This window comes from Zeus faber (assembly GCF_960531495.2).
Source record: "Zeus faber genome assembly, chromosome: 8".
In the NCBI taxonomy this organism is placed as follows: Eukaryota; Metazoa; Chordata; class Actinopteri; order Zeiformes; family Zeidae; genus Zeus; species Zeus faber.
This window is the reverse complement of record NC_137195.1, coordinates 13,895,678-13,915,677: the sequence shown is the minus strand read 5'-3', so window position 1 is coordinate 13,915,677 and position 20,000 is coordinate 13,895,678. Positions and strand designations below refer to the sequence as shown.

The 20,000-nt window shown below is 45.5% G+C and overlaps 4 protein-coding genes across 6 annotated transcripts in view; all 4 read left to right on the top strand.

Annotated features, from left to right (window-relative positions):
• The window catches only part of rps9 (ribosomal protein S9), a 2,008-nt gene extending 402 nt beyond the window's left edge, over nucleotides 1-1,606 (top strand). For 2 of the 3 annotated variants that reach the window (XM_080004940.1, XM_080004941.1), the window contains exons 2-5: nucleotides 84-195; nucleotides 298-420; nucleotides 636-822; nucleotides 1,365-1,606. In XM_080004940.1, coding sequence (XP_079861066.1) covers nucleotides 99-195; nucleotides 298-420; nucleotides 636-822; nucleotides 1,365-1,542 — 585 coding nt within the window. In that variant the 5' untranslated portion in view covers nucleotides 84-98 and the 3' untranslated portion in view covers nucleotides 1,543-1,606. Of the gene's footprint in view, nucleotides 1-83; nucleotides 196-297; nucleotides 421-635; nucleotides 823-924; nucleotides 1,088-1,364 lie in introns of those variants that run through there. The other variant, XM_080004942.1, reaches the window with a different exon arrangement.
• A 248-nt stretch (nucleotides 1,607-1,854) lies between these two features.
• On the top strand, nucleotides 1,855-8,832 carry mboat7 (membrane bound O-acyltransferase domain containing 7). The gene is made up of 8 exons (XM_080004988.1): nucleotides 1,855-1,968; nucleotides 3,050-3,129; nucleotides 3,587-3,716; nucleotides 3,985-4,111; nucleotides 4,559-4,715; nucleotides 5,420-5,615; nucleotides 5,889-6,218; nucleotides 6,697-8,832. Exons 2-8 carry the CDS (start codon nucleotides 3,054-3,056, stop codon nucleotides 7,109-7,111), a joined length of 1,431 nt encoding a protein of 476 aa, XP_079861114.1. The 5' UTR covers nucleotides 1,855-1,968; nucleotides 3,050-3,053; the 3' UTR covers nucleotides 7,112-8,832.
• A 335-nt stretch (nucleotides 8,833-9,167) lies between these two features.
• Nucleotides 9,168-14,371, top strand: tmc4 (transmembrane channel-like 4; the record flags this gene model as incomplete). Its single annotated transcript, XM_080004753.1, has 17 exons — nucleotides 9,168-9,173; nucleotides 9,415-9,457; nucleotides 10,073-10,247; nucleotides 10,529-10,677; nucleotides 10,869-11,018; nucleotides 11,208-11,293; nucleotides 11,506-11,648; nucleotides 11,983-12,130; nucleotides 12,271-12,429; nucleotides 12,528-12,685; nucleotides 12,798-12,924; nucleotides 13,009-13,106; nucleotides 13,209-13,392; nucleotides 13,526-13,656; nucleotides 13,789-13,944; nucleotides 14,095-14,173; nucleotides 14,282-14,371. The coding sequence occupies 17 exons, from the start codon at nucleotides 9,168-9,170 to the stop codon at nucleotides 14,363-14,365; spliced, it is 2,076 nt and encodes a 691-aa protein (XP_079860879.1). The 3' UTR covers nucleotides 14,366-14,371.
• An 885-nt stretch (nucleotides 14,372-15,256) lies between these two features.
• leng1 (leukocyte receptor cluster (LRC) member 1) overlaps nucleotides 15,257-20,000 on the top strand; it is a 5,676-nt gene continuing 932 nt past the window's right edge. The window contains exons 1-4 of the mRNA XM_080005384.1: nucleotides 15,257-15,418; nucleotides 16,494-16,658; nucleotides 18,628-18,813; nucleotides 19,471-19,787. Of these exons, the coding sequence (XP_079861510.1) occupies nucleotides 16,527-16,658; nucleotides 18,628-18,813; nucleotides 19,471-19,787 (635 nt within the window). The 5' untranslated portion in view covers nucleotides 15,257-15,418; nucleotides 16,494-16,526. The remainder of the gene's footprint in view (nucleotides 15,419-16,493; nucleotides 16,659-18,627; nucleotides 18,814-19,470; nucleotides 19,788-20,000) is intronic.

Here is a 20,000-nt window from a genome sequence, read left to right as displayed (position 1 = left end):
TGGCCAGCTAAAGCAGGTTAGCAGGGCGCGCTGTGCGGTGTGTTCATGTCAGACTTACCACTTTTTTTTTTTTTTACTCACAGGCGTATTAAGCGACCATGCCCGTCGCCAGGAGTTGGGTTTGCCGCAAGACTTATGTCACCCCCCGTCGCCCCTTCGAGAAGTCCCGTCTCGACCAGGAGTTGAAACTCATCGGTATGACGCGTCACCGCACGGTCTCCATTTCCAATTCACACACACACACAATGTTGTTGCGAATGCCCCCCCCCCCGCTGACGCTGAGCCCTGTGTCTTTAGGCGAGTATGGCCTGAGGAACAAGCGTGAGGTGTGGCGGGTGAAGTTCACCCTGGCCAAGATCCGCAAGGCCGCCAGGGAGCTGCTCACCCTGGACGAGAAGGATCCCAAGCGTCTGTTTGAAGGTAGGGATCTGGCGGCGCTCAAAACTTGGCCGATGATTTAACTATCAACTGTCAGACTCTCTGTGGTGTCAAGAATTCCTCGTCAATGAGGCCAAGCCCGTTTAAGTGACTCGACGTGAGGTCTGCGCTGCCGGAAACGCAAACGCTCACGGTCGATTTCCTTCAGATTTTGGTCTGTTTTCTTGTGAAGCTTAACCGGCTGCCGTGTCGCCTAGGTAACGCCCTGCTCAGGCGTCTGGTGAGAATTGGCGTGCTGGACGAGGGTAAGATGAAGCTGGATTACATCCTGGGCCTGAAGGTGGAGGATTTCCTGGAGAGGAGGCTCCAGACGCAGGTCTTCAAGCTGGGTCTCGCCAAGAGCATCCACCACGCTCGAGTTCTCATCCGCCAGAGGCACATTCGGTAAGCGACCGGCAACTGAGCTGAGGGTTTGTGGCGGGCGTGAGGCTCTCCTTGGCGTGGCTGCCGTACTCATAAGAAACATGATGCTTCCTCTTCCATCAGAGGGCCGCCGCCTCGCTTCAGTCTCCGCTGAGACCAGTTAAACGTTTCGACAAGGTCAATTCGGTATCAAAACCGTATACCTTGATACTAGAAATTGCCCAGAGCCAATCCTGCCGAGGAGGAGGGCTCAGACCGTTGCCATGGAAATGTGGCTGTCAGGTAATGTACGGGGGATTGCACCTCGGGCAAATGTGACGCGCAACAGGCGCTAAGAACAACTGAGGGTTGTGTACAGAGGCCGGTGATTTAATTCAATTTCCTGATATTCTGTGATGTCATGAATTTCTCGTCAATGAGGCCTGTTGTAAGTTGCGTTCAGTACAGAGATGCAACCCGGTAGCACTTTCCTTTCTTTAACTTTCTTGTGATTGCAGAACCCTGAAACGATGACGCTTCTGACGGGTTCTGTTTTTTATATCGTCAATTTCTTTCTGTTGCAGAGTGCGCAAGCAGGTGGTGAACATCCCCTCGTTCGTGGTCCGCCTGGACAGCCAGAAGCACATTGACTTCTCCCTCAGGTCCCCGTACGGCGGTGGACGCCCTGGCCGTGTCAAGAGAAAGAACGCCAAGAAGGGCCACGCCGGCGCTGGAGGCGCTGACGATGAAGAGGAGGATTAAGAAGTGTGCGGGCGGTGTCTTGTGCCACCTGATACATCTTTAAATAAAGTCCTCTTGAGTTTGACCTGGAATTTGTCTTTGTATTTATTGCAAGAATTGTCGTAAATTATCTGGCGTTGTACCTTGGCTTTTCTGATAAAACATTCATGGCACTTCAACAGCCAGCAATGGCCGGAATACTGTAAAATAAACAAGTAAAATCTGTATCGCGGACCGATGGGAACGTGTTGCCTTTACAATGGCGTCGCCCACACCCCTTTTTCGGAGTAAGTGGTATGATCCGTGGGCGGGTCAGTTCACCTCAACCCGGAAGTTGCGTATTGCTCCACGACCAGACACGGGAGCGGAGATCTGGATGGAAACACGACCCTGGACGCTGCAGTGAAGTGCGTGGAATTATTCATTCCGTGTGGGACCCGCATCCACGTACGTGTCCGGTTTGTATGACATCGTTCCCGGCGTGTTCACAGCGAAGCGACGCTCCAGCGAGCCAGATGTCCGCAGCTAACGTTAGCTAGCATGGTGTGGGCGGCTGGCTGCCTCGGATGGGGAAAGGTTGTGTTGTTAAGCAATGTTGAGATGTGTTCCTATCTGACTTATTATGGGGTGGACAGACATCAGCATTCTCAAGCTGATTTGCGCTGGGCTATCCTGCTTCCATCGAACCTGTGTTCGTTTGCAGCTCGCACCCTTTACCTGGTTAGACCCGTGATATGTTGTTGAATCGCACGTTGGGCGTTATTTATCTGCCGTTTTCTTGGAAACGTCCGTTCGGGATCTGCGTGATGCACACGCTGTTTCCAGGGCTGGAAGCCTGAGTCGTGGGGGATTTGATCGAGCCGCCTTGCTCGTTGTGGTCGCTATGGATGGACGTTTACATAACAGAACGGCAACTTCAGGTGAAACATGTCCTCCACAACCTCAAGCGGCAAAGAGACAAATGCACCGAACAGAAGAAGGACAACTTGGGAGAAAAACGAAACAAGTCTCCCAGGGAAGATACGGTTGAAACCCGATGATGGAAGTTGAAAGAAAAACGTTTTAGTTTTGAATGGAATCCTGAGACTCGTGTATCCCATAACCCACCCGACACAGACTATTTTATGGGTTGTCAGTTAAAGAGCAACCCAAAGCCGCGCAGTTTACATCAAATATTTCCAAACGTCCTTCCCCAACCTCACGCGGTCATCGTAGTTGTATGTATTTGTGTCTTGCGTCATTACCAACTTATACTTTGAATGCATTGTGCAGTTTGTGGAAAATGCATAATCAGTTATAATCGTAAAAGAAGATTATCCCCATTACGCTCGGGCGCATGAAGCAAATATCATTGACCCCACAAATTTAGCTTCAGTCCTACCGTCAGTGTAGACAAGGGGACATGGAGATTATTTTGGTCTTGCACTTCATGAATAAATACACTGTTAGTACCGGTGGGAAAGCTGGAGATTTAAAGGATATTCCTCTTTTTGTAAGTAAAGCAGTGTTCTGTTTTGTTGCCTTGCAGAGAGATGTCTCCAGACGAGCTGGTCTACCTGGGGGTCCTTGCTGCCTCCATCCCTATTGGATTCCTCTTTCGTTATCTCAGTGAGTACTCTAGGTTTAGGTTTAAACTATGTATTGAAGGTAGCGGGATTTAATCAACATGGACAGATGCGTTTGATGCATACAATAATGGAAACACCTAACTGTGTGTTTGCATCAAGCACCAAATGAGGAGTAGGTTTCTCGAACTCTTGTCTTTCAGTCAGCTTCAATGCTTTTTGGAATGCTGTCGCACAAGTCCCAAACTGTGTCTAGCGGGACATACAAAAAGAAAATCCTCGTCTTTTCTTTTGTATTCAGGCATATACTCCACTCTTGTGAATTTTCGAGACTGATCCATGTAACGCAATAAAACATCTTGTAATTTTCATGAACAATGAATATGCATTTTGTAAATATCATTTATTATTAGTCATGTTATTTAGTCATCCCCCTGTTTACGCTTACATGCTTGAATTTTATCATATAATGTTCCTTTGCTTTAATAACTTTGCTCCAGGTCCTCCCGTGAAGCAAGGGGCGTCTTTGCTCTTGGGCCTCTCAATAACCATAGCGACATGTCGTATCCACACACTTCACTCCCTGGTGACAGTGATCGGGACATGGATAATCATTAAGAGCAGCTGGCGGTAAGAAGCTGAGACCAGGGCTATTTGAAATGGAGGCTTCTGTAACCGCTTCAGCCTCACCACTTCTCTGTATTTCCCCTCTCATTCTCCCCTCGCCCCCTCTTATGACACAAAAAAAAACATGTTTGTAGCTGTTAAATTCCTTACTTCTACTACTACTACAGCTGTTTCTTCCACTACTACTCCTTATAATAATAACACTAATATTAATAGTACTAATGAATTACTTTTTTGGGTTCTTCCTTGACATCTCTCCTTGCTCCACCAGGAGTGCTCCAGCTCTCTCCCTCAGCTGGACCTTTCTTTACCTCTTATTCTTCCGGATGGTGACGTGGTTCGGTCTTCCATCACCAACACCATTTGCCAACGCCATCCAACTTCTCCTCACACTCAAGGTACCAAAAAAGATGAGACCTACGTATTTACTTTTGTCTGGTGCAGCCGTTCATGAGAGACATTAACATGTCTCACTCATGTTAGATTTATGCCTAATATTAAAGTCCAACTCCTGTATCCACATACGAGCTGGACTTCTCCTGTGCTACATGTACAGAAAGCATGTTCTGACTTGTTCCGGCATCTATGAATGTCTCAACGTTTTCATTTTTTGACAAAATTAAAAGTATGCTGCACAGGCTTCTTGCCATTTGTTTGCTTTGGATGAAGTTCCTGATCTGAACAGAGAGCTAATGTCTTTTTCCATTCGTGTAGTTGCTATGTGGAAATGTTTGCAACTGCATCTCTGATTATTTTGAAGCTGTTTGGGTTTGTTTAATCTTTGTGACATATCATGTAGTGTAAATGCCATATTTACCTTTTTCTCTTTCTGTCTTTGTAACCAGATGGTGAGTCTCGCCAATGAGGTGCAAAGTTTCCACCTGGAGAAGAAAAAGGAAGTGAGCTCTTTCGCCAAGTCTCCTATCATTGGTGGTCTGTCGCAGGAGCCCTCGGTGTATGATATACTTTCCTATAGCTACTGCTATGTGGGTATCATGACAGGTAGGTCTCTCAGTTTGTATCACTTTTCACTTATCTCTTCATCACTCTTTCATGGTTACGGGATCTTTAAGCTGCAATAAGTGATATTTCCGCTAGCCGAATGAATCAGAAGACTCCCTATAATAAGAAGGGTTGCTAAATACTGATTTTGAACAGGTTGTGTGAGGTATCGCACCTCCTCGCTTGACATGGCGGGTTATTGCGCCGCTTCACCCTGCGCTTTTTGTTCCTCCTCGGCCACCGAAGGTAGACGTAAAATCATTTCACGGAAGAGAGTGCGAGGGAACTCTGAATTATGCTTAATGCAGCTTTAGCTAGTCATTACATTGAGGACGGGACAACCGTTTTCATTTCAGCCACATGAAGGTTACATATGATGTCTGAATATTTCTGTATCTGTGTTTTGTGTGAATTTACTTTTGCATCCATTTTAACCCATTTTCTCTCTTTGTCTCACTCTCTGCCTCTTGTTCAAAATTCTGTGAGTTCATACACATTTTCGTGACATGAAGTTGATTCCGATTATTTTTAATCGCGCTCCCTGTTTTTTTTCTTCTGTTTACTTATTCCCTTTGTCCACCCGACCACTTTGTCCCCGACTGCGCTCTGTGTGCCCCAAATGTTTTACTATCCGTCTTCCTGTCACCGGCATCCGTCAATCCTGTCTTCACCCCTTTTTATCTCATCCCTCCATTTCGTTAAAGGCCCCTTTTTCCGCTTCCAAACCTATGTGGACTGGCTCAGGCAGCCCAGCCCGCTCTCCTTGCCCGGCTGGACCCCGTGCTTACAGCGGCTGAAGCTGGTTCCGGTCTACGGGGCGCTTTTCCTGGCTGTCAACTCCGTCTTCCCACTCGCTTATGTCATCACAGAGGAGTTCCTGGACCAGAATTACTTCTTCAGGTATCGTGACAGAGGATATTTCAAGCAAAATCAAGTGCGCATGTACATATACTGTTTACACACACGTCATGACAGGGCTCCTATCCTGAGTGTGTGTTAGATGGGGGTTTTAACCTGCTGCTTGTTAGCTCAACCAATGAGCAACAGGTATGCAGCCACCCTGACCCAATCGCCGCGATCCAGGTCAGGTGTGGCTGCTCAAACCATCCCATCTCCACACCACAATATGTAAAGATATCTTCTTTTATTCGGTTGTTTGTGTCTCCTCTCCAGGTTGTTCTACATGACGGTGGTGTTCTTCGTGTTCCGGATGCGTTTCTACGCGGCGTGGTGCGGAGCGGAGGCAGGTTGTATCAGCGCAGGGCTGGGCTGCTACCCAGAGGGGGCGCTGTCCAAGCCCGGCGGGGGACCCACCGCGAACTGTAGCCCCGACCCAAACGCCCCGGTGGCTTATGACTTCAAAACCATCCAGAACATCGATTGCTACAACACGGACTTCTGCGTGAAGGTCCGCCACGGCATGCGCTACTGGAACATGACGGTGCAGTGGTGGCTGCATCACTACATCTACCCCAACTCCCCCTTCAAGTCATACACCCTCAGGTAATGATAAGGGTGAATAAGTAGAGGTGTTTGTTATTCTCAAGGGATAAAGCTATTTAACAGCATGGCTTCTACCTCCAAAATACCGTAAGTTAAAAAATGAACAAATTTTTAAGAATTTAATTGAATGTAGATTATATTTAGTTATTTGGCGAGGTAGTCTCACTTGGATGAGGAATCTTTTGTTATCTTTTTTTTTAGAAAGACCTGAACCAGAAAAGCAGTTTTCAGACTTAAAAATAAACAATATAATAAAGTTGTTGGATAACAGCAAGTAACTTCCACTAAAAAAACCACGCCAAGTCATGAACTATTGCTCATCAGAATCATTTTTCAATTAAATCTAGAATCAGGACTGTGATTTTAGCTGTTAAAACAACCTCACAGGGTGAATCGAGTTGTTATTGTTGATCAATGTTGTTTTGTCCCCCTTTCTTCCGTCACTGCCTGCTCCCTAATGTCTACCTTCTACTCTTAGGGCCGGTTGGACCATGTTCATCAGTGCCTACTGGCACGGGCTGCATGCTGGCTACTACCTCTCCTTCCTCACCATCCCTCTGTGCATTGCGGCCGAATCTGCCATGGAGGCCTCGGTCCGGGCCAAACTGGGGCCCCGCGGACAGAGTGTCTTCGACTGGGTTCACTGGTTCCTCAAGATGAGGGCCTACGACTACATGTGCATGGGCTTCGTCCTGCTGAAGGCCAGCGACACCATCCACTACTGGACCTCCATCTACTTCGTCATGCACGTCATCGCCATCGGCTGCATCGTGCTCGGCCGAGCACTGAAAGGAGGGAGGCGGGAAGGGAAGAGGGGGGAGAACGAGGGAAAGTCGGAGACTGAAAAGACAGATAACTTGAAAGAGGACACGAGCGCAAAGAAGAAAGAGTGAATGTCGTTTTGTTTTTTTTGGAGCTTGTGTGGTCATTTGGGAGGTTGAGAGCAACTATGCAACATCCTGTGTTCATTCACTCATCTGTGTTGGTTTTAAGCGTCACACCGCTCTAACGGTGTTTTCTTTAATGAAGTGCTGGCATTATGTTCTCCCGTGTGAGAAACGTTATCGAATTAATCACACAAACCGGTGTGAGGCGTGAAACCACGTGACACTGCCATTGGAGACTCATCGTTACAAACTCTAGAGACACAGATTTAAGTAGTGATACGATGGTGGAGCAAAGTTCAGCTCATTGAATACTATTTTGTAATGGCGCGACTGGCAAATTAGATATTTGTAGATTGTTTAACCCTTCCCCTCATGTATTTTCCTATAAAATATGAGAATGTGAGGTCATTTTAAAGACAACTGCTCCACTATCATAATGAATTTGGCTTCACTTTATTCTTTTCCACACACTTCACATTCCAAGTAGTTGACTTCCATTACAGTCCTTTTTGTTTTTAAATGTATTTAAAGATAGGGGAAATGGAATCATTACTATGATCTTCATCCAACATTCGATAACTAGTAATTGATGACTACAGTAATGCACCCAGGTCACACTTTTTATTTTTCAGATATTATAATCACAACTATTCATTTAAATATTCTTCTGTAAAGCAGGTAAAACAGCAACACAATGTGAATCGTTTTTGTTAGTTTATATGAAACAACTACACTGGAGCAAAGCACACATTTGAAAGTAATGAATCAATGGCAATTGTGTACATAAATTGTGATATAGTGGTATACACATCAACTGTACTCCAGATACCAGGCAAAACTCCAAGCATAAGGGAAACAAAGGACTGAGCAGGCAGTTTGGTAGAATTCTACAGTCGGTGACACCGTATCACCTTTTTAACAGTTTACCTAATTATTCTAAAGACCTTTGTAGACACAATGAACTGAGGCAAACAAAGAACACCCTTCTGTTCCTTCTGCCCTTCCTATGCTGTTGTTTAATGGGTTGTTTACATTTATTGTTTGTTGTGTATTCTGTCCTTTCTAATGTTTAAAATGTCACTGTTGAAAGTGTATGCACGAACTGAACCACCGCAGCGTATTGACCAACCCTTCGCAACACACGACCGTGACGTGTTCACTCCAAAATGTCTGTACTTCCAAAGACCATTCTGAGTTGGGACCAAATGTTAGAACAAAACAAAAAGGCTCTCAAACCTGACGATTTGTTTAAAGCTACCTAATTCAACCGCACAACAAAATAAACATTGAAAACAATTCTGCAGTGTACGCATGGTTCGACATTACTGGGCTCAACATCTCACTCCCTCAAGCCGGAGCTACTTTGTCTATAAAATGTGATGGTAGCTGACGGCCAAGTCGAAACTAACCTCACCTGCAACCACGAGTATGTAAAGTTGTGTTATTAAGGATTTGACTTTGAAATCAGTCAAAATACAGACGGTTTATTTATTCACGGTTTTGGTTATTCTTGTTTTCCTTCTCCCATGCCAAAACCCAACGCACAAGTTAGTTATCTATTCTGTATCTGTGCAAAATGTATTCACTGTATTTCTTTTTACATCCCGTGCAGCCAACCTCATTTCATACCTTTTTATTGTCGCAGCTTGGATTTTTTGTTTCTTTATGTGTTTGCCTCAGACTGTTTCCCTAACCTTTGACGATTGTAACACTCTTGTTTTGCAACCATTGTTACACAAGGAATACACACGGTATCATTTCCTCTGAATTTTCAAGCGCAGGTCTTTTATTTCCGATCTTAATCAGCGAGACTTTACAGTTGTACTTGGTAAGTTGAATTTAATAGAAAAGGTCTTCATCACTAGCGCTCACTAATGCTCAAAGGTAATTATTGAACAAACCTTATGTTACCTTACAATAACACCCATACTAAATATAGATTTGAATTAATATTTAATATATAGATTTGAATTAATATTTAGTAGTTATAGATCCACGTGACTACCGAGCACTTCAAATCAGCGTGAGTTTGTATTTGGGTGGCTACAAACCCATTATCTCCATGGAGGTAGTGGGTTAAGTCTACAAGGAAGTACCTGCGTGGTCATTTACATAGGGTCTAAAGTGCATGGGGCATGGATGATGGGATGTGAAAGAAAAGGGAAAATAAATTCCTGGATCGGCACCATTCTGCCCTTTATACAAATCAGCCCTCTTTCCTCTTTCTCCTCTGATCTGGAGGCGACGCAGTGTTAGATGTGGTTTTGACACGATTGTTCTCTCAATCGGTTTGTTTCCATTGTGTCCAGGAAATGGCCACTGAGCTACAGAGCCACAGCTCAGCGACTGCAGGTAAGCAGAGCGGACGGGGCTGTTCCCTCACCTGTGTCAAGACTTTTGATTCCATTTACCTGTTAGTAACAACTTACATGTTAATAACTTTAAGGTCACTACTGTCATAACCATATTCTCAATGGATTGCCTTGTACTCGTAATTACAGTGAGCTGTGAAAAGTTTTTTCCCCCTTCCTGATTACCTCTATTATTGCATATTTGTCAGGCTGAATGGTTTCAGCTCTTTAGACAAATTGTAATATTAGACAAAGGGAACTTGAGAAGGGAACACAAAATACATTTTTTTAGGTTATTATTTATTTCATCATTCATTTAATGGATAAAAGTTACCAAATACCCATATCACCCATGTGGAAAAGCAATTCCCACCTTAAACTTAATAACTGGTTGAACGATCCTTAACAGCAACGACTGCAGCCAAAAGCTTCCCATAATTTCATGGGCGGAGGAATTTTAAACCATTGCTTTAATTCACACACATTGATCTATTTTAGAGCATTAAGTGCTCGTTTCAGGTCTTGCCAATAATAGGTCTTCAGAAAGGGGGCACATATTTTTTTAATTTTATTTTAATATTTTACTGATTCAGCTGTGTTTCTCTCCTGGTCCAAGGAAGCCGTTATGGTGGCGCTCAGGGGTCGCTACGGTTTCGAAGGGTTCACTCTGCAGAGTCGAAACAGAACTCACCTGAATTCAAGCCGAGCACCGCGGAGGAGGATGCGGGGAGGGAAGAGCCCAAAGAGTTCAGGAACCTTCCCATGCCCATGACCCTGAAGAGAGCCGCATGGTGTCTACATACTAGATACTAGATTGTGCCCCCCAAGAATGTTGTCCGCTTCTACTTCTTGTTGTTGAAAATTGTTAATCAACCCTGGTTTCATTCTTTTCCTCAATGTTTCTTTCTGAATTTATGAGCTTCAAAAATGCCAGTGGTTTAAATTATAGCAGTATTTTGGCTTTTTTTATTATATGGCCTGTCTTGCTCTTCCAGACATCAAGTACTTGTTTAATAGACGGTGAGGGTTTAATTACATTAAAGGGGTTGTATAATTGTCATACTCTTTACAGGCAGATCCAGAAAATGCAAGTGCCAGTGGTGTCTAGCTGGCAGTCCTGGAAGAGAAGCAAGGCCAAGTCGCTGAGCAGGGCCCAGGAAAACATCGGAGGATTTCTCTCCCTTTTCGCACTATGGAGGAAGTCTTTGCACAAAATCGGAGGTTGGTCTAAAGTTGTCTCAGAAAGCAAATAAAGAGATTGGTCACACATTAAAATTCATCAATTGAAGGCAAACCACATATAGATTGCATTACCATGGCAAAAATGGAATTCAATATGTTCGTTCGTATATTGCAGATTGTTTGCGTCGTGCTACCTTTACATTGGCATCATGGCTGTCCTCCCCTGACAGGGAACTTTGGTGGCGGCGTCCAGTCTTATTTTCTGTTCCTACGGTTTCTGGTGGTGCTCAACTTCCTGTCTTTCTTGCTGATCGCCGGATTCGTCCTCACCCCCAGCATTTGGTTTCGATCGGCCGGGGCGAGCCCTGTCAACACCTCTGGTAAAGTCATAAACAGAAGAGAACATACAGCGCTGTCGCCGGGTAAACATAAGGCGGCGACATGCCTTCAAGTGAATCATTTGGTTCAAAATGGTCGGTTTTCCCTCTGCTCAGCTTCCCAAAGTGGGACCAACAACCAGAGAAATGGACTATAATTGACTTTAATGTGTCTTGTGTTGTGTTTTCCAGTTCCAGTAAATTGCACAGTGTATAATCCTACACCTGATGGTCCAGTGGTGTTCTACCAATACTTCCTGGACTTACTTTCTGGAACCGTAAGAAAGAAATATGACCTTCAGTGGCCTGTTACGGGTGTTATCACAACAGAGTCATAAGATAAAAAGCTTTAGATGTTGTTTCTTTGTCCAACTACATTTGATCACTCATTTGTCTGTTGTGAATAACCCAGCACTGGATTTTATCAACATATAAGTAAACAAAAACAAGGCAAGACAAGCTCTAGCTCTGTCTTTGTCCTTTATTTCAGGGTTTCATGGAGTATTCCTACCTGTTTTATGGCTACTACAAGGACACAATAATGGAAGGCGGTGACGTCTACAACATTCCACTCGCCTACCTTCTCACCGCCATCTTTTATTTTGCCTTCTGTCTCATCTGTATCATTGCACGGTATGTTGTAGGTGCACAGTTTGTAGTTTTGTTGTTGTTGTTGTGTGTGCGTGTGTGCGTGCGTGCGTGCGTGTGTGTGCGTGTCAAGTAAATGCTCCAGGCTCATGCAAAATTAAAATGACCTTTTTTACGCAAAGTTCGGCTGAGTTATACTGACGTCCCGGAGAAGCCTGTTTTAGTACGTCGGCAGTACATCCATTTTAACATGGATTCGCCGTCAAAATAAAGGCGTCTGAAGAATCCCCCCGGAGTGCACGGTCTCATCCTAAACCATGACATTTTGGTATATTTTCCCGTATTTCTCCTGCCTTACATCTGTATTCCACTCCCTTAGCATGGGGAGCGCTGCCCGCATTGCCGTGGCAACAGGGGGTGGTGCGACGGGCAGTTACAGCAGGATCGTGTTTATCGGCTGGGACTACGGTTGCCTTGGAGACCGAGCGGCCAAACTGAAACAGAAAAACATCCACTACCAGCTCCAGGTCAGGGGTGTATCCGTCCGGGTCAGAGCCTGTTGCAGGGAGAGAAGGGGCGGCTGTTTAAAACATGGAGGCCTGATGCAGTGCAATGGCTATTTATCTTCCTCTCTCTCTCTCTCTCTCTCTCTCTCTCTCTCTGTCAGATGGAGCTGGAGGAGGAGAGGATGAAGAAGAGGATGGCCTCTCTCACCTTGTGTCAAAAAGTTGTGCTGTACTCTCTCCGTGTCTTTCTGTCTCTCGTTGCTTTCGGCCTCATTGGAGCCGCCTTATATGGCATTTTCCTGGCCACCGACTTCAGCCAGGTCCGTGTGGATCACTGTTTTTGTTTTTTTTGACTGACCGTACCTTTTGGTCCTGTAGACCTACACACTCTAAATTCTGCCCCTTGTGTTTCTAACAGAGTAAAAGCAACGAGGACGGGATCCTGGGTTTGATTTTCGAGTACCTCCCCTCCATGGTCATCACCGCCGGAAACTTTGTGGTTCCTTTTCTCTGCGACCAAATTGCCCTGCTGGAGCGATACAACCCCAGCACGACCATCATAGTGGCTCTGCTGAGGTTTGTGTGTGTGTTGTGTGTTGTGTGTTGAGTGTGTGTGTGTGAATGTGAATGTTTGGCGGAAGAAGAATCGCGCTCAATCCAAATGTGTTCATTTCTCTCTCATGCACAGGTCGGTTTTCCTGCGGTTGGTCAGTCTGGGGGTTCTCCTCTTCACCCTGTGGAGTCAGATCACCTGCAACGGGGACACAAGCGCTGAGAAATGTTTGACGTGTCAGTACAACCACGGGGAATATCAGGTTATTACATGTGCATCAGGTGCGTGCGTTACATTTGCCGCGAGGAGGGGCGTTTTCATGCGGTGCTTATATGTCTCCCTGCAGTGTTGGGAAACACGCGTTGGGCAGGAGATGTACAAACTGGCGCTGTTTGACTTCCTCATCATTATTGCCGTGCTCTTCCTGGTGGAGTTCCCGCGGCGGTAAGCGATGCAAATACACCAAACATCGATGATGTTTGCGTACAAACAAGACATTCAAACATGTAAAACCATAATGAGAACAAACCAACCCGCTGCGGTCAGGATCGTCGTGGACCGCTCGTCCAGTAAGCTGGCTCGGTGGGTGGGTCGCCAGGAGTTCCTGGTTCCGGCCAACGTCCTGGGGTTGGTGTACGGTCAGACCGTGGTCTGGACGGGGGCTCTGTTCTGCCCCGTGCTGCCCCTCATCAACACCGTCAAGTTCTTCATCCTCTTCTACTGCAAGAAGGTGAATTCACACAGTGTCTCCTCAGAGCAGGGTTCACTTTTCCAAAAATATTGCCTTTAACGTGACAGCTAATAAAAATTATTACGATCATCTACTTTAACTTTTTTTCCTCGTTTCCTTTATTTGTCTCAAGATGACTCTGTTCACTAACTGCCGTCCTGCCACAAAGACATTTCGCTCCACCACATCCACCGTGTACTTCCTGCTGGTGCTGCTCTTTGGCTGGAGCCTGGCATTGGTGGTCATGATCTACAGCCTGGCCAAGTGATCCCACACACTTAATAACATTTAAAAAAAAACAAAAAATAATGATATGCTGAGTATATGTTGCATTTTTTTTTATTACCAAACAAGGTTTTTTTTTCTTCTCCTATATCATATCGTCTCCTCTTGCAGGATTCATCCCTCTATGGGTTGCGGTCCGTTCAGTTGGTCCTCCACCATGTGGGCCATCGTTCCAGCCTCGTTCTACCGGCTCTCTCCAGCCACACGGGAGTTTCTCTTCTATATCGGCTCCCAGGCTTTCTCTATTCCTTTGTTTATCTTCTTTTGGTGAGTGACGTGATGTGGCACTCTCACATCCATACTCTGTCATGAAAAGATTTTGGAGATTGACTGCGGCACACCCGGAGTTGTATCGCGTGCTCCTACACCATATTGGTTTGTTTTAATGATTTCTAACCGGAAAGCTCTCGTCCACAGTATTGTGATGTGCTACTTCATAGCCTTGGCCTCTGTCTATGGAAAAAGTGTCCAATTGCTCAGAGCTCAGCTTAAACTGGTGAGTCATGGCGGACCACTCTCACGATCACAAAAGTTCGGCGTGGTTTTCCAATACAACCCCGGGATTGCATTTCAACAAATGCTGGTTTTGTTCTTTGCCCGACAGGAGGCCCGTGACAAGCAGTTCCTGGTCAAACAGATTGAACAGCTCAGCCGGACTCTCCAAGTTCCAACCGGACACGACATGTGAAAATCCGGGATTTGCACAATGCCTACTTTTGCAGTTGTGCTTTAATCACCAATGTGTGAAAGGGGACATATTGGGTTTTTTTTTTATATTCCTGTTTAACATATGTTGGTGAAATTATTTTTGGTAAACACAGATTTAGGTCAGCTCTTATACCTACATAGAGGAGACATTGATTGGTTTTCTCTGTGAAGCGGGATGTAAAATAGATACAATATCATGTTGAGTATCACTTCAAATGTTAGAAAGAAATATAATTTAATATTATATATATATATATATATATATGGATGGTAATAAAGAGATGTTATATATTATGTCATAATTAAAGTAAATACTCATTTAGAATGTATTCCTTTGCACCCTCTGGTGGGTGGGACAAGCGATGAAACTGAGAGGCCTCATGAGTCACTTCCGGTTCCGGAGGGTGGGGGGGGGTAGTCGTGACGTCACATACATGGACTCGTATGCTGCGTTCCATTGAAAGCGAAATCCGGAAAACTCCGAAATCCTCCTGGGGGGGGGGGGGGGGGGATGCAAAGGAACGGCCATTTAAATTGGAATTTCGGGGCGGATGGCTCGGGCCCGGGTTTACCGAGATAAACAGACCCGACGTTACGCCGTAATGGCGGCACACACCGTTAACGGCGAACAAAGTGTCCTTTTGCCTACGTTTTGATTTGAAAACGCGACTAACTTAGATCCAACCTACACCGCGGGTACTCGGTGCCGCAGGCGTCCATGTTTTTCCCCCGAACGCAGGCGATGGACGCGTTTAGCTCGGATAGGGTAGGTTGGGGATTACAGATTTCCGAGTGTGACGCGAACGCAGCGGTAGTTCGAGACACCCACAACACGGGGGCCACCGTTTGGCTAGCGCGCCAGGGGGACCCACGCTGCGGTCATCAAACCATCGAATACACCACGCTCTCGTGGGATTTGCATTTAACTGGGTGTTCGGCGCCACCGAAGACTGTTCTGACGCTTTCTTCGACGAAGTTCGATCAGGATACAGAACCCTGAAAGTACAATACTTTCCGGCTCTAATTCCCACAGGTAGGTTGTTTTGCTTCTCTCTCCCTTTCCTTTTTTTTTTTTTTTTTTTTTAAATGGCGGCTTGCATCCTCTTGTTGTGCTGTCGCCCTACTCTTGGTGTTTATCTGCTCTCCGTTCTATCTCCTACGGTGTGTTTCTCATCCACATCCTCAGCCCCGCATGTCGGCTCCTGCCTTGACCCGGTCGTCTCTTAGTCAGTCCCTCGACGTGCCGACAACCTGCTGCTGCCTTCGCCACCCATTGTATTCTCTCCGTTTGAGATTTGAGCCCAGCTGCCACGTCCGGGTTGATGGGCCCGGTGCCTGTCCACAGCTTGTTTCCATCATTTTGAACCTCTCCTTTTTCCTCCCGCTGCTCAAACTGTTTACACTGCTCCTGCACACGCGAGGCCTGCCTCCCCCCCCCCCCCCCACTTCACGTCCACCTCACCTGGCCTGGAAACCGCATTACGGGCACCTCCACCATTAAACCAACACTTTGCTTGTGCATCCTCACGTGTCCCACACCTTTGCACATCGCACAAAACCTCGCAATACGTCCGAAACGTTGGCGTTTGTTACGTCTCAGCGGTGCAGGCCTGTCCCCCCCGGCTCTCTGACACCATAATGAAACAACCCGCTGAGAACTTACTGTGGCAGCACTTCTCCTTCAGACTCCCATCAAAATGTTTTCACTTCCTTTGTCATCGGCTCCCCGAGCATCCTTTTACCCCCCTTTTGCCGCCTCAATCTTCTTTCCAGTTCTTCTTAAATTCCCCCACTTAACTTTGCACGACCCCTGCTATGCTGGGTGACATTTTCCTGCTCCCCCTCCCTCAGCCAATCTTAGAGCCACGTGATATTTGTCTTGCCTTCTCCCCTCTCCACTTTGCCCAGACTCGGCTGCCTGTGAACTACTCCGTGAACTACTCCCACTCCCACCGTTCTCTCTTCTTTGAGGGGGTTTGCTGAATCCCATCCCGTTCATCCCTATCTTCCATCAGCGCCTCCCAAGTGCCTCCGCTTCGCTTCCCTCTTCTTCTCTCCTCCTCCGCCCTCCGGGTTCTCACCACCTTCTTGCTCCCCTTTCCCTCTAGGTGCCGCTTGTGAAGGAGGTGAGGTTTGACAACATGAACATCCTTCCCAAAAAGAGCTGGCATGTCCGCAACAAGGATAACATTGAGCGCGTGCGGAAGGACGAGGCCCAAGCTGCAGAAGAAGAGCGCGAGGCCAAGCGGCGGGTGGAGCGCGCCGAGCGAGAGGTGACCATTAGATTACTGTCTGAGATTGATATTATGAATATATTGTTTCCATTCAATGTTTTTTTGTTTTTTTTTGTCACATGCAGTCATACAAGTATGGTGCAGTGAAATGATAAAGGGAGAAAACTGAAGAATGAAAACAAAGTAGGAAGAACAAATAATAATAAAAATCAGAAATGCAAAAAATGTAAAGGCTTAAAATATAGGGTGGGTGTGTGTGTGTGTGTGAGTGAGACACACACACACAGTTAAGGATATTTGGCTTTCGGGTGAAAAGTTCACGCTACAGTGATATGATATGAAAGTAGGGCATTTAAGTAGAAGCATGCAGTGGTGATTTCCTCATCTCAAACAATTTATTGAAACAAAAGCCAACAACAGTGGTGGGTATACCACAACAAAAAATGTCAACGTCTCAATAATTTGTCATGTGCCCTTGAGCATCAATTACAGCTTGACGACGACGTCTCATGCTGTTCACAAGTCGACTTATTGTCTGCTGAGGCATGGCCCCCCACTCTTCTTAAAGGGCGACCCTCAGGTCGTTGAGGTTCTGAGGTACAGAGTTACTGGGCTCTACACGGCGACTCAGCTGATCCCATAGGTTTTCTATGGGATTCAGGTCTGGAGAAAGTGCAGGCCACTCCATTTGAGGTGCCCCAGTCTACAGCAGCCGTTCCCTAATGATGCGACCTCAATGAGCTGGAGCATTGTCCTCCATGAAGATGAAATGAGGCCTGTGTTGTGAAGATGAAATGAGGCCTGTGTTGTTCATGCAGGGGCACAATGACTGGATTATTGATGTTACTCAGGTAATATGGGCTTGTCACTACCATTCACAAAGTCTAGGGCAGTTCTGTATTGACTAGACATACCTGCCCACACTGTAACACCACCACCACCAAAGGCTCGTCTGGTGACAACAGTGGCTGATGCATAGCGCTCTCCTTGCAACATCGTTGGCGGCCATCATTTCTGCTCAACATGAATCAACTTTCATCAGAGAACAGCACTGAGGCCCACTGGTCCCTCGTCCAGCACAAATGCTCGCTGGCCTGTGCAAGACGATGATGCCTGTGCCTGGTGGTGTGGTCAGGTACCCTTGCAGGTCGTCTAGCACGCAGACCACGCTGATGTAAAGGGTTTCGAATGGTCTGACGTGACACTTGGGTGCCTCTCATCTCCCTTAAATGTGCCTGGAGTGAGTGGCATTCATCATCTGGTTCCGCAGGGCACTGTTCACAATGAAGCGGTCATCAGAGTGGGATGTGGCTAAAGGACGTCCACTTCTATGCCTTTCTGTGACTCTTCCAGTCTCTCTGTATCTCTGTGGCAACCTGCTGATGGCGAGGTACTGTTGATCAGTTGTTAGATGTCGTCTTGGTCTCTTGATGTCAAAATGGGAACAGCATGATGAAGAGGACTGTTTCAATACCAATTCTTATTGAACCAGGACATTTATTGGTCGATTCATGGATCAAACACCTGTTGTGAATTTTGCCTTGTTAGAGAACAGCAAGTTGTGCAAAAAGTACTTAAACATTGAACAGTTGGACATGTGCATTCAAAAGTTTAGAGAAGGTCAAATTAAGTTGACCTATAAAGTTTATAGTGCATTTTAGGTTCATCCTGAAATTTCACCCGAAAGCCGAATATCCCTAACCTTTTGTGAGTAGTGTGTGCGTGTACATGTACATGCATACATGTACAGTATGCAATAGAGTATGTACAGTGTTTAACAGGGATAATGATATCGGCGGTATGCAACATATTTTGCAATGTGCAATTATGCAGATAAATATATTCATGCCACCTCAGTGGCACGTGCACTAGCTCATGAATTAACAATAAGACTTGGGTCATTCAGGTCTTTTTATCATTTGGATCACATAAAAATAACTACTGTAGTGGCTCCTGAAACAATGTCTTTTAATAACATCGACAATGTTTTCTCTCCAATGTACCGAAGGCTCGCACAGAGTATTTGAGGAACAAGGCCCGCAGTGCCCTCCCACAGGATGAAGGAAGGAGGGATGATGGAGATGAAAGGAGCGGTGGGAGCGGGGCGTTGGAATTCATCAACCTCTTTCCCATGGAAGATTCCTCTGTTAAGAAAGGAAATGAGGAGTATCTCAAAGAAAAGAAAGATGAGAAGGTGATTGTGGCTTTCACTTGTTGTTCTTGTTGACCTTTTGGTTCATTCTTCAACATTATTTTTGATTGACTTGTCAACATTGGCAAGTGTCCGAAAAGATGGGAAATGGTTTTAAACAAAGAATATAGTTTTTCATGGTTTCACTTGTCATTCTATCATAAATAAGTCTGTCTCCAAAATCTGAATTTGCTTTTGTATCTTGTGTCAGTGAAATGGGTCACAAAATTGCATTTATATAAAATGCAAATATACTGTAGAGACAGGGGAGAGAGATATAAGTAATTCAGACATAGATTTAAATAGTCACTGGAGAAAAAAACAAGTGTTGTTCCTCATGATGTTGACATATGTCAGCATTGAGTATGAATATCTTTTTTTCGTCATGACGTCTAGAAATGATAATCAGTTCTCAAAAATCCTCTCATAATAGTCATTGTAGACAGCCTTTGTAGTCGTTTTTGGCTATTTTTAATATTTCAGTCCTGACCGAATTACGTGTTTGTGATTTACATCATTCCTATTTAATGGATTTTCGACAATTATTTGCCATAATGTTTCCATTGACTTTTATCTAAACAGAGTGAAAAGTACACGATCAATTATGAGATAATCATGATAATCACCCCTCCGATCCATTTTTAAACCTTTTGTTTGTAGGAGAAACAGGAGCGGGCCATTGGCTTACTGGTGTCCCTCGGCCCACAACCTGGGACAGAGGTCACACCGTGGTACATGAAGACTGGCCAGGAAAAGGAAAAGAAGGAGGAGAGAGAACGGGAGAAGGAAAAAGAGAAAGGCATGAGAAAGGGGATCACTCAGGAGGAGAAAGAAAAGCGAGACCGCAGACTGAAGGACCTCTTGGACCCTTTGAAAGACATGAAGAAGGCACTCGCCGTGAAAGAGCGAAAGGAGCACAAGAGGAAAAGGAAGGAAAGAAGAGATGGAGGGGAAAAGAGGAACGGTGGAGGACAGAGGTAGGAACCTAACGTGTGTCCATTAGCGTTGAGGATTTGCTTATAGCAAAAATGTGTACTGGGAAAGCATTTTTTGAGAAAATAAAACAACTACATTACATTACACATGTATAAGATTACACTTTTCAGGAATATACAGGCTCATAGTATGTACAATATAGAGCTATATATAGGTCATAACTTTTTACCGTTTTTTTTGTTTTACACAACTGT